We start from the raw sequence: 14,515 nt of genomic DNA on the forward strand, positions 1-14,515 counted from the left end.
GATTGAACTCTTTGGCCTGAATGCCAAGCGTCACATCTTGAGGACACCTGGCACCATTCCTACGGTGAGCATGGTGGTGGCAGCATCATGCTGTGGGGATGTCTTTCAGCGGCAGGGACTGGGAGACTAGTCAGGATCGAGGGAAAGATGAACGGAGCAAAGTACAGAAAGATCCTCGATGAAAACCTGCTCCAGAGTGCTCAGGTCCTCAGATTGGGGCGAAGGTTCACCTTCCAACAGGACAACAACCCTAAGCACACAGCCAAGACAACGCAGGAGTGGCTTCGGGACAAGTCTCTGAATGTCCTTGAGTGCCCAGCCAGAGCCCAGTCTTGAACCCGATCGAACATCTCTGGAGAGACCTGAAAATAGCTGTGCAGCGACACTCCCCAGAGCTTGAGAGGTACTGCAGAGAAGAATTGGAGAAACTCCCCAAATACAGGTGTGCCAATCTTGTAGCATCATACCCAAGAAGAGTCAAGGCTGTAATCACTGCCAAAGGTGCTTCAACAATGTATTAAGTAAAAGGTCAGAATACTTACGTAAATGTGATATTTCAGTTTTTTATGTTTTATAAATTTGCAACATTTTCTAAAAAACTGTTTTTGCTTCATCATTATGGGGTATAGTGTGTAGATTGATGAGGGGAAAAAAACAATTTAATCCATTTTAGAATAAGGCTGTAAAGTAACAAAATGTGGAAGAAGTCAAGGGGTCTGAATACTTTCCGAATACTGTATATTTCACATTTTGTAACACCTCAGCTGCATAATTGTTTTGACAAATAACTTAATGTGACCTTTGGAGAGCTAAAAGTTGCTTGAGTTCTCTGCTTGGGTGAAGATTTTCCTTGTCGGCTTTTGATTCGGGGATGGTTTCCGCTTGAAAGCACTAGCAATGCGTTTATGTGCATTGTCAAAAGACATCTAGGCATCAGCGGGGGCAGGACTTTGTGTGAAATGCCTGTTACTGTGTCTGCTGATGGACAAAGTATGTATGTGTTTGTGTGTATGTAGGTCTGCATCTGTTTGTGTGTATAGTATGTGTATCTGGCTGGTTAATTATTGAGTTGATGTAAACTGGCAGCTTGATGGGTCCTAAATCAGACAGGTACAAATACGCAGCGTACTGTCAGCCATTAATGAGCTGCATTAGGTTAGATACACGAGTGATGAATAAATAGATGCTGGGAGGCTTTGCACACACTCTGTTTAGAATGAGGAATGGGCTCAACTTATCCCCTGGCTACTCCCATTGGCTCTCTGTGGTGGACCGGGTTAAGAGACAAAACTTCTTAAATATCTCTCTAGACCCATTTTTTGCTAAATCTTGATACATCAAAGCTATGCTGTGCCACCAAGTACCTAATTTGATAAGCCCATTAAACTGGATCGAGAAATCATTTTTAGTGCTCAAATAATCTTTGTGGAAAGTCACACCCTAAAGAGACTTGATATTAGCTGCAATATAATATGATAAAATGTGATGAGATGCCTTTATTGTCCATTCACATGGTACTTCATCTTGCTCAGATAAGCATATCCAATTGTAATGCAACGAAAAACGCTTTAACAAATGCAACCAACACATGCACATATTTCTCTGGCATGATGTTACGTTGTCATGAAAGTACAGAATGCGGGACACTTACTTGACTGTTAGGTTGTCTTGGTAATTCAAGATTGCTGTTGGAATTATTGACAGAATTCAGTTAAATAAAGTTGAAGATAAACATTAACAGTCTGAATAGAAAATAACAGATAGACAGTATGTGGGGGAGTTGTGCACTGGATAACATGTTACAATGACTCATCGACTGAAGACAGAAATAAAATAAAGAATGCACAGACTTTTTTTTAAATCAACACCCAGGGCACTACGTAGTTGATCGACATTATCTTACCAACAACATCAACCTGCATTTTACTATGTAAGTCATATAATGAATAATTCGTTTTTATTTTTTACCTGAAAGTGTTTATGGGTCTGTATGGTGAAGTGCTGTGTCCGTTTTATGTGTCATAAAGTGTCAGTATTGACATTTTTCTCGGCAGTGGCGTTTAACAGCCTTTGTTAGACAATGTGGTGGTATATGTGCATGTCTGAGAGGTGTAAAACTTATCTCCACATTCCCCTTGGGACCCATAGCAGGAGCCTTGTGACTGGTTGTTATCTTTGCCCTGTGAAAGAATAGGCATTATGGGGAGAGCAGGACAGACATCGTAACAACATAGGTCTAACTGATAATATAGGCTTCTGGTCTATCCCCAAAACCACCATCTCCCAGATAACCACTGATCAATGTTATGATGCTTTTTCTTTCATGTCACAACCCTTTCGTCTTCAATGCTTTTCTATTGAGCTATATCCCCCCCCTCTTACACTCTCAGCCTCATCCTTCCTTCCTCCTCTCTTTAATTCCAATTCCCTCTTTGTTTCAGAGACATAACTGGGAGGCGCCATGTGAGTGAGTGACAGCTCCTGCATTGTGACTCTGCTCTGCCGGTGTTGCTAATACTAAGATGCAGCCTGTTCTGTTCTAGTAACATGCCCCAGTCTGCTAATACTGCAGAGCTTTGCCTAGGATCAGTCTCTCTCTCAACCATTTCCTATTTTGTGCATGCATTCTTCATCTCTCTCTCTCTCTCTCTCTCTCTCTCTCTCTCTCTCTCTCTCTCTCTCTCTCTCTCTCTCTCTCTCTCTCTCTCTCTCTCTCTCTCTCTCTCTCTCTCAGAGGCGGGCAATCTTCCAAATGCTGGTGGAGCTAGCAGGTGCAGCCTCGTTTCTCTCTCTCACTTCCCCTCCCTCTCTCCCTCTCTCTCCCTCTCGCTCTACCAGTGTGCACATTCTGCTCAGTCCCTGCTTTTTTCTCTCTCTCTCTCGTTTGCACTCCCTCTCTCTCAGCATCGGCAGCAGCAGGGCAGGGAAGCAGCTGTCTCCCTGACTCGAATACCAGAGCAACCGGTCTGCTGGATCAGCATCCTCGGCTAAAACCACAGGAGGGTCAGGCTGTAAAGCCGGAGAGTCTGTGGTGGAGATCTCTAATCATCCCAAATTTATCCCTGGAGGGACAAAAACCAGCAAAAACTGCAACAAATCACATCGTTGACTGGAAGGCTGCCGTTCCACATAGAGGGACCTGAAGTAGAGGAGCGGGGAGAGGAGCTGTACAGGGTGGTTTTCAACTGCTCCCTCTCTCTTTCTATATCTCCTTCACTGTCTTTTTTCTGAGAGGATCCTTATCCTCTCTTTCTCTTCTTCTCTTTTTCTCAGTACAGGAATGTAGCTGGCGGATAAGGGGCAGGTTTCTAGCTTTCTGCTGCATTAACAGGCAGTGCACAGAGACGGCGGGGCAGAGAGCGGACAGCTTGGGGAAACCTGAGCTACGATAGGAGAGGAAGGGGATAACGCATCGCAAACGACAGATTTATCCACCCTTTACTGCCTCCATTCACCCATCCTTTTCTCTCTCTATCTCTAAGCTCTAGGGTTGTTTTTTCTCCTTGTTGCCGTCAATGGATTCTGTATTTTTCCCCACTGGAGAATAGCAAACAACTCAGTGCTGGGAGTTGGCTTGGTTTTGCTCCAAAACTGAAGACAAAAAACATAAAAAGGAGAGTACCTTTGTGAGGGGGGGATGTTGTAGAGAGCAGGTGGTCTGGAGAGGGAGCAACAACACACCCAGGGCAAATCTCTCTTCTCTCTGACGGGAGGGACAGGTTTCTGGGGCTGGGTAGCTGACTCAGCTAAGGAGAGAGAGCTGCAGAAACCCCAGGATCCTGTGTGCTTTGCCTATTTAGGTGAGGGATTCATAATAGCCCCTGCAAGTTTTTCCTCATCGGCATCCATAACCCAAACGCCCCATCTTGGAATATTGACGTAGGGAATGAGAAAGGGTGTGAAATAAAGAGGGCTGGGTTTGATCAGTGCCAACAGAAGAGTGTGCTGCGACAAGGAGTGATTTATAATTTATTTATCACAGAGGGATTTATAGCTGTTCAGTCCCATTTCTATTCTCCACTTCATCTATTTTGTTTGGATTGTCCTTGGAGTTGGAAGTCTTGGTTGCTTTTGGACAGGATTCAAACGGGACTAAAGATAATTCCAAGTTCCAACGCATCTACATCGGCTTTTTCCACCTCTTTTGTGCATCTCTGAGTGTGTCTGAGGGTGTTTGTTTGTACGTATCTGTGTGTGTGTATGCGTTTGTCAGCATCTCATTGTGTGTGTTTCTTTCTTGATGTCCGGCGTTGTCGGCTGCCATTCTGCCTCGTGCTGCCCATGCCTGTCACGCGCCTGGCCCCAAGGTTAACCCTTGCTAAGCCGCGTGCAGGATGAGCGAGAGCTCCGGAGCAGTCACATCCGGGGCGGTGATCCTGGAGGAGTGTCCAGAGAGGAGTGGGGAGCGAGAGCAGGTCCAAGCCCAAGAGCCAGGGCCCCTGCGCTGTGGAGGCTGCACCCTGTGGCCCCGCCAGCAGACATGGCTATGTGTTGTCCCTCTACTCATAGGCTTCATTGGCTTGGGACTAAGCCTGATGCTGCTCAAATGGATTGTGGTGGGCTCTGTTAGGGACTACGTGCCCACAGACCTGGTGGACGCCAAGGGTATAGGACAGGACCCCATGTTTCCCCCCCATCTCTCCAAGCCCAGCGCCTTGCCCAAGAACTCAGACACTACCAGTACCACCACCACGGTGGGGTTGGCCATTACTACCGTGGCCAACCCCACCTCAACCACCGTCACGGCAGTGAGGGGCAGAACTCGAACTGTCGTCACCCACCACCCCGGTGGCACAACTACTACAGCCAGGGTGGGTGGTGCATCAGGCAGCCAGGTTACGCCTCGCAGCACCACACAGCGCCAGGGCAACTCTGGGGGTGGAGGACCACGAGGCCCCCTTATTACCACAACCACCGCCGCACCAGTTGCCGCCTCCACTTTTACCACCTCCAGCCGTAAACCTTCTAACCCCACTGTGCTGCACGACTCCACACAAATGTGGACCCACGAGCACACCACAGAGAGGCCTGCCTCCACTCCCACATGGACCCTTGTGAACCCAAAAACACGTGAGTCACAACTATCTCTAATTACTGCTTGGTTTGAGAAGAAGCTAAGGTACTGACTAGTCACTATTTCTTTCTAATGTGCCATTAACTCTTTTTGAATCAAGACACTTAAAAACTGCCAGACATTGGCTAGTTTGTGTTGCAAATCTAGAAAAAATTTAAAATGTGCCTTGGTTGGGTGATTTACCATTAGTTTATATATACTGTATATATATATATATATATATATATATATATATACACTACATGACCAAAAGTATGTGGACACCTGCCCGTCGAACATCTCATTCCAAAATCATGGGCATTAATATGGAGTTGGTCCCCCCTTTGCTGCTATAACAGCCTCCACTCTTCTGGGAAGGCTTTCCACTAGATGTTGGAACATTACTGCCGGGACTTGCTTCCATTCAACCACAAGAGCATTAGTGAGGTCGGGCACTGATGCTGGGCGATTAGGCCTGGCTCACAATCGTCGTTCCAATTCACCCCAAAGGTGTTCGATGGGGTTGAGGTCAGGGCTCTGTGCAGCCAGGCAAGTTCTTCCACACCGATCTCGACAAACCATTTCTGTATGGACCTTTCTTTGTGCACAGGGGCATTGTCATGCTGAAACAGGAAAGGGCCTTCCCCAAACTGTTGCCACAAAGTTGGAAGCACAGAATCATATAGAATGTTATTGTATGCTGTAGCGTTAAGATTTCCCTTCACTGGAACTAAGGGCCTAGTTTAAAACATGAAAAACAGCCCCAGACCATTATTCCTCTTCCACCAAACTTTACAGTTGGTACTATGTATTGGGGCAGGTAGCATTCTCCTGGCATACGCCAAACCCAGATTCGTCCGTCGGACTGCCATATGGTGAAGCTTGATTCACTGCTCCAGAGTCCAATGGCAGCAAGCTTTACACCACTCCAGCCGACGCTTGGCATTACGCATGGTGATCTTAGGCTTGTGTGCGGCTGCTCGGCCATGGAAACCCCTTTCATGAAGCTCCCGACGAACAGTTCTTGTGCTGACGTTGCTTCCAGAGGCAGTTTGGAGCTTGGTAGTGAATGTTTCATCCGAGGACAGACAATTTCTACCCGCTACACACTTCAGCACTCGGCGATCCTGTTCTGTGAGCTTGTGTGGCCTACCACTTTGCGGCTGAGCCGTTGTTGCTCCTAGACGTTTCCACTTCACAATAACAGCACTTACAGTTGACCGGGGCAGCTCTAGCAGGGCAGAAATGTGATGAACTGACTTGTTGGAATGGTGGAATCCTATGACGGTGCCACGTTGAAAGTCACTGAGCTCTTCAGTAATTCCCATTCTACTGCCAATGTTTGTCTATGGAGATTGCATGGCGGTGTGCTCATTGTTATACACCTGTCAGCAACGGGTATGGCTGAAATAACCGAATCCACTAATTTGAAGGGGTGTCCACATACTGTTGTATGTATATATACAAAAGTATGTGGACACCCATTCAAATGAGTGGATTCGGCCATTTTAGCCTCTTTGAATTAAGACAATAACAATTTGTGTGATAGAATCCTGAGAAGAAATGTTGTATAATGTGCAGTTTCCGATATGAAATTCAAACATTCTTTATGGATGAAAGGCGGGGATAGTGCTGATGGTTGTGGTTGTGGCTGGTAACTCCGCTTATGGAAGGGTAGAAGCTGCAGGAATAAATGACCCAGTGTGATGGATTGATCTATTGAGAGGTTATTGTATCGTTTTGCTTTCTGGGAAGGTTACAGTCAGCATCCTCACTGGATTCCATATTCTCTTTTAAAAGCAGCAGGGGGAAATGTATGTTAAACGAATTTCCACGTGGAGTTGATAAACATCAACGAATAGGGCACTGACATCTGTCAGTGTAGCTAGCTACAATGCTAACCTTATCTAGCTAGCTAGCTGTCTTGCCAACCTTATCTAGCTAGCTAATGTTATCTGTTGTTGCTGGTTTTTTTCAAATATTCAAATGATTAGCTAGCTGGCTCTATGGCTGGTTCTGGAGCTACTGTACCTGGATCTGGATTTGTCATGAGCATTGATTTAGGGAAAACTTTGTGACACCACTGGCCTATCGTTGACTTATCTCCAAAGTTTTAGCATCTTCCATAAATTGCGGCCGTGAATCTGCCATAGAAATAATAAGTTGTAGCTCCGGTAATATGGATAACTTTGGAAAGATAGCTGATATGCATTTTTCTACATTGTAATGGACACGGTGCAACCTTTGGTAGTCTGCTGGCAGGCTTCAGCTGCGGTACAGCAAAGTCAATTCAGCCCATACTTATTGTTCTTACAGGGCAAGTGATATGATAGGCTACAATTATTTTGCTCATGATTATGCACGGCACAAATTACATGTAACTATAAGTTCCTTGAATTTTCATTCCCGGGTGCCTTTTCATTATTTGCATAGACACTTGTCGTTTCTAGCTAACGTTACACCAATCAAAGCAGTGGAGTGTGTAGTGAAGCAAAACTTTAGTGGTCAAAACCATTCATTTTGGGGTGACGGGGGGAGCGGACTTGCAAAATGCTATCATATCATGCAATTATCACATTTATAAAATTTTTATATATATATATATTTTTTTAAATATAGACTAGCTAAAAAATGAGTGAAAATTGACAAATTATCCAAAGTATTATGATAATCTTTTGACAAAAAAATGTGGAGGTGAAAAAACATATGTTTGCACCCCTTATTTTTAATTTGCTCCATGGCTCAGGTGATCAAGTGGTCACAAGGTCTTTTTACTAATCTCAGTCACGGAGAGGAATAACTTTGCAGCTGTTTCTGATGAATAAACAATGCCATGCTTGTGGGTGGTAACATTCAAATAAAACCCAGGCCTGAAACAAACGTAGGCTGAAAATAATTTGTATGTCATATAGGAAAAGACACCACATTCACACGGATTTGCACATAGACACCTGCCAACTGATATTAACACTTATAGTTTTGTAGAAATGTTTCTGCCTTCTGTAAGTTTAGGAAACATTGCCTTGTGCCTTGAAATTCTCCCTCATGAGGATGTTCCCATGTGGCTCAGTTTGTAGAGCATTCCCACGGGGGACCAGTACGAAAATGTATGCACTCACTACTATAAGTCACTCTGGATAAGAGCGTCTGCTAAATTACTAAAATGTAAATGATGGAGGATAATGACAGTTCACAAAAGTAAAGGTAGACATATCAACTATATAGTTATAGTGTTTTTACTGATATCCATTTTGTTTATGAATTATTAAGTGGTTAAAACTCGAAATTCCGTTACCAAATCGGTATTGGAATTTCTGAAAAATCAGTAACGGGATTTCTGCATTTGAATAGACTACAATGGGAAGTCATAGTAGTCACAAACCACAGCTGGGTTCACAAGTTTGGACAGCGCAGTACAGTAAAGTAAAGAAAAGTATAGTTCAGTACAGTAAAATACAGTACTGTACTGTACAATAGAGTAGAGTTCAGTACAGTAAAGAAAAGTAGACTAGAGTTCAGTACAGTACCCAGTAGCGCACACTAGAGTTGAGTACACTATAATGTACTGTATTGTACTGTAGTGAACTATACTCTACTGTACTCTACTGTATGAACATCTGAGTCTCAGCGCAATTCCGTTAGCGTGGAATTGCCCGTAGCCTATTTACTAGGGCTGTGACAATACCAGTATCGCAATATTTTTTCCTTGGCAAAGATCTTAAAATATGAAGCCGACCAAACTCTTTGGGCCTTTAAAAACCTGTTGTTTGTAAAATATTGGGTGCTATAACTTGGAAAATAAATAAATGTGACTCTGGATGACAACATAATGATGTTTGTTTCCAACGTTAGGGCTGTTTTCCTAAAGAAGTTAAATCTCCTTCATGTTCAGTTTCCTTGCAACGGTACTAATGAGTATCACCATAATGTATCGTCCTGGCCTTACTATTTACTGTATCAAGACTGGATTAATCTGAAAACAACAATGTTATGCTCTCCCAGTTCTATCCACTCTGCTGTCTTTGACTCTGGTCGTTGGATCACCAAAGCCTATTGATTTGTGCAGGAGGGATTTTCTTGCAGTGATCAATCAACTTTGTACCTATGAATGCATTACTCCAATGATAGATATTATTTTCCCATCACATTGTCTATTATGATCCTTGAATTACACAAAGCCGAGCCATACATCAAATTAGAAATGCATACACGCTCGATTCCCTTGCCTGTCTTCTGCTGGTGTTGTATTGTCCAAAGTAATCAGAATTTGCTAGATTAGAATTAAGTGTGTTCTTTGATCATTAGATTCAGTAAAAATGGTGTATTATTTCATTAGCAAAGAAAACAACAGGAGCTATTCATCACACATACATTTATTAATTAACCATTTTAAGAATGCCATTTCGCAAATAAGTGATCCTGAAAACCATTAGGCCCCAGTGATGGATATCCCATGGAAAATGTCACTTCTCCAGCATGCTGCAGCAGCCAACTCTAATCCCACTCCCCCCTCCTTCCTATGTCCAATCTTCCATCCTCCTACACATTGTTCGCAATTTCAAAAGGGCATATTTTCCTTAACTATCAATTACATTTAGATTTGCTTTATGTATTTACTGAATAATCTTAATTAATGTACTACATATCTTTACTGAATTATCCTAATTAATGTACTACCTATCTTATCACACATTCATTCATTTAAACGGAAGGTGCTTACACTGAGACTTTTATCCTTTTGATAATTCATTCTGATTGTGAATGTACTGAACAAAAATATAATTGCAACATGTGAAGTGTTCATCCCATGTTTCATGAGCTGAAATAAAAGATCCCAGAAATTTTCCATACGCACAAAAAGCTTATTTCTCTCACATTTTGTGCACAAATGTGTTTACTTTCCTGTTAGTGAGCATTTCTCCTCCTTTGCCAAGACAATCTATCCACCTGACAGGTGTGGCATATCAAAAAGCTGACTAAACAGCATGACAATAAAAGGCCACTCTAAATGTGCAGTTTTGTCACCAACACAATGCCACAGATGTCTCAAGTTTTGAGGGAGCGTGCAATTGGCATGCTAACTGCAGGAATGTCCACCAGAGTTGTTGCCAGAGAATGTAATGTTAATTTCTCTACCATAAGCTGCCTCCAACGTCGTTTTAGAGAATTTAGCAGTAGGTCCAACCGGCCTCAAAACCGCAGGCCACGTGTAACCACACCAGTCCAGGACCTCCACGCCGGCTTCCTCACCTGCGGGATCGTCTGAGGGGGAGGGGGTGTGCTGAGGAGTATTTCTGTCTGTAATAAAGCCCTTTTGTGGGGAAAAACTCATTCTGATTGGCTGGGCCTGGCTCCCCAGTGGGTGGGCCTGGCTCCCAAATTGGTGGACCTTTGCCCTTCCAGGCCCACCCATGGCTGCGCCCCTGCCCAGTCATGTAAAATCCATAGATTAGGGCCTAATTTATTTATTTCAATTGACTGATTTCCTTACATAAACTGTAACTCAGTTAATAGTTGAAATTGTTGCATGTTGCGTTTATATTTTTGTTCAGTATAAATAAAACTATAAAGAATCAAATTAAAGTCAGTGCAGTTCCTACAAGTCTTTATCTGATTCTTTTCCAGTTCTAGAAGGATGTGCTACCCCCAGAGAGACAGGTTTCTATCGACTTGACTAGAGGGTATGTAAGTGTATATTTGCTAGGATTACTTGTCTACTTGTCGGCCCAATTACTTCTGCCATGCAGATAGTGTATATTCAGGTGGCCTTTCTGCAGTAGGGGAGAGTCGGTTAAATTGAGAATTATTTTACATTCAGCATCACTCCGTCAAGGGAAATACAGTATTCTTTCTAACAAAGACATCTACATACAGTGCCTTGCAAAATTATTCATCCCCCTTGCCATTTTTCCTATTTTGTTGCATTACAACCTGTAATTTAAATGGATTTTTAATTTTTATTTTATGTAATGGACATACACAAAATAGTCCAAATTGGTGAAGTGAAATTAAAAAAATAACTTGTTTAAAAAAATTCTAAAAAATAAATAACGGAAAAGTGGTGCGTGCATATGTATTCACCCCCTTTGCTATGAAGCCCCTAAAAAAGATCTGGTGCAACCAATTACCTTCAGAAGTCACATAATTAGTTAAATAAAGTCCACCTGTGTGCAATCTAAGTGTCACATGATCTCACACATGATCTCAGTATATATACACCTGTTCTGAAAGGCCCCAGAGTCTGCAACACCACTAAGCAAGGGGCACCACCAAGCAAGCGGCACCATGAAGACCAAGGAGCTCTCCAAACAGGTCAGGGACAAAGTTGTGGAGAAGTGTTGATCAGGGTTGGGTTATAAACAAAATATCAGAAACTTTGAACATCCCATGGAGCACCATTAAATCCATTATTAAAAAATTTAAAGAATATGGCACCACAACAAACCTGCCAAGAGAGGGCCGCCCACCAAAACTCACGAACCAGGCAAGGAGGGCATTAATCAGACAGGCAACAAAGAGACCAAAGATAACCCTGAAGGAGCTGCAAAGCTCCACAGCCGAGATTGGAGTATCTGTTCATAGGACCACTTTAAGCCGTATACTCCACAGTACTGGGCTTTACGGAAGAGTGGGCAGAAAAAAGCCATTGCTTAAAGAAAAAAATAAGCAAACACGTTTGTGTTCGCCAAAAGCCATGTGGGAGACTCCCCAAACATATGGAAGAAGGTACTCTGGTCAGATGAGACTAAAATTGAGCTTTTTGGCCATCAAGGAAAACGCTTTGTCTGGCGCAAACCCAACACCTCTCATCACCCCGAGAACACCATCCCCACAGAGATGCTTGGTGGTAGCAGCATCATGCTGTGGGGATGTTTTTCATCGGCAGGGACTTGGAAACTGGTCAGAATTGAAGGAATGATGGATGGCACTAATACAGGGAAATTCTTGAGCGAAACCTGTTTCAGTCTACCAGAGATTTGAGACTGGGACGGAGGTTCACCTTCCAGCAGGACAATGACACTAAGCATACTGCTAAAGCAACACTCGAGTGGTTTAAGGGGAAACATTTAAACGTCTTGGAATGGCCTAGTCAAAGCCCAGACCTCAATCCAATTGAGAATCTGTGGTATGACTTAAAGATTGCTGTACACCAGCGGAACCAATCCAACTTGAAGGAGCTGGAGCAGTTTTGGATTGAAGAATGGGCAAAAGTCCCAGTGGCTAGATGTGCCAAGCTTATAGAGACATACCCCAAGAGACTTGCAGCTTTAATTGCTGCAAAAGGTGCCTCTACAAAGTATTGACTTTGGGGGGGTGAATAGTTATGCACGCTCAAGTTTTCTGTTTTTTTTGTCTTATTTCTTGTTTGTTTCACAATAAAAAATATTTTGCATTTTCAAAGTGGTAGGCATGTTGTGTAAATCAAATTATACAACCCCCCCAAAAATCCATTTAAATTCCAGGTTGTAAGGCAACAAAATAGGAAAAATGCCAAGTGGGGTGAATACTTTCGCAAGCCACTGTATATTTTCAGCAGGTTGTGTATCCCTGGAAATAATCTGAATTAATGTAAACATTACAGTTTTGTAAACATAGCTTGTCCAAAATATTTGGTCTCTTAGCACAACTTAAACTTTAAAACCATGCCTATCTTTATTTCCCAAATGCAATTCAACACAATAGCTTTTTTGTCTTTATGATTATTTTAAACATCTTTTAACAAAGGCTTAATACCTAACAAACACTTTGTACTTTAAAAAAATAATTTTAACATAGGCCAGGCCCTGTTGTTACCTCATATACCAGCAATAATGCCTTGCATTATGCCTGGGAAGAAAACACTTCCATTTGCTCATCTTGCCATTGGCTCAACTTACCACATGGCGATTCGCTCCACTTACCCCAAGGCAAACATTTTGACTATATTAGCCTACACTGCTACAAGGACACACTTTCATGCTAGGTTTATGACCTCATATTGAAGCTTATAGAGACCCCAACTGATGTATACAACAATCTTAAAAGTATCTACTTTTTTTAGATACAAGCATCATGAAACCTCTAACACAATAAATTCATTTGACTTGGTAAAATCTGTTTTTTGGACCTTACTTTTTCCATGTGGTTTTTTCCTTCACAGACTCCATGAAATGATGACCATTTTATGTATGGTTTCCTAGAAACAAGGGAGGCTCAACTTACCCCACTCTCCCCTAATGCAATTTGTAAGGGATGTTACTTTGTCTCAGGCATTGAATATTGGATCAGGGTGTCAAGCAGCCATGCTTTGGCATCGTTCACTGACACTATGCTAGATGACTTTTTACTCAAGCCATCCTTAATCCAGATGAATTTCTCATCATTCTGGAGGAGCAGCTAAACAGAATTATGCACCTGTCATTAGTCACACCAATGATGCGGTTACAAGCATCCCAGTGGTTGGGATTGTATTGATAGACAGTGTTTTGTACTGTATAAGACTGCGTAATGTGTTAATTGAAATGTTGTCACTTATTATATTCTATAAATAAACCGTGTTTCATACAATACTCATGAAACGTGTGTGTTGTTTTTCAAGTGAAATACAAACCTGTTAGTTTCAAATTTTAAGTTTCAAGTTTTAATGTCAGTGAAATGTACAGTGAAATGCCTTTCTTGCAAGCCCCAATGTAGCACAAAAAAAACATAAAGTAGAACAATAACAAGAAATAAGAAGAACACAAGAAAGTAAGAAGATATATACAGGGTCAGTTCCAATACCACATTAACAATATGCATGATACTGGAGTGATAGAGGTAGATATGTATAGGGGTAAGGTGACTAGGCATCATGATATATGATAAACAGAGTAGCAGCAGTGTAAGTTATGATTGTATGTGAGTGTGTGTGTATGTCTGTAGAGTCAGCTTAAATGTGTGTTCATGTTAAATGTGCGTTGGAATGTCAGTGTGCGTGAGTGTGTAGAGTCTTGTGAGTGTGCACAGAGACAAAAATACAAGTAAAATACAAGGGTCAACTCAGATAGTCCATGTAGCCATTCTGTTAGCTATTTATCAGTCTTATGTCTTGGGGATAGAAGCTGTTCAAGAGCCCGTTGGTGTCAGACTTGATGCACCGGTACCTCTTGCCGTGCAGAACCAGAGAAAACTGTCAATGGCTTGGGTGGCTGGAGTCTTTAACAATTTTCCGGGCCTTCCTTTCACACCGCCTGATATAGAGGTCCTGGATGGCAGGGAGCTCGGCCCTAGTGATGTACTGGGCTGTCCGCACCACCCTCTGTAGCGCCATGTGACTGGGCTGTCGTCCCCCCCCCCCCCATTTCCTGTAGTCCACGATCAGCTCCTTGGTCTTATTGACGTTGAGGGAGAGGTTGTTGTCCTGGCACCACACTGCCAGGTCACTGACCTCCTCCCTCTAAGCTGTCTCATCGTCGTTGGTGATCAGGCCTACCAACATCGTGT

General features: G+C 42.8%; 1 protein-coding gene across 2 annotated transcripts in view; it reads left to right on the forward strand.

Moving 5' to 3' along the window:
- Positions 1–2,790: 2,790 nt before the first annotated feature.
- The window catches only part of LOC121553317 (pro-neuregulin-3, membrane-bound isoform-like), a 433,314-nt gene continuing 421,589 nt past the window's right edge, over positions 2,791–14,515 (forward strand). For both annotated transcript variants that reach the window (XM_041866342.2, XM_041866343.2), the window contains exon 1: positions 2,791–5,070. In XM_041866342.2, the coding sequence (XP_041722276.1) occupies positions 4,335–5,070 (736 nt within the window). In that variant the 5' untranslated portion in view covers positions 2,791–4,334. The remainder of the gene's footprint in view (positions 5,071–14,515) is intronic.

Source organism: Coregonus clupeaformis, chromosome 37, assembly GCF_020615455.1.
Source record: "Coregonus clupeaformis isolate EN_2021a chromosome 37, ASM2061545v1, whole genome shotgun sequence".
In the NCBI taxonomy this organism is placed as follows: Eukaryota; Metazoa; Chordata; class Actinopteri; order Salmoniformes; family Salmonidae; genus Coregonus; species Coregonus clupeaformis.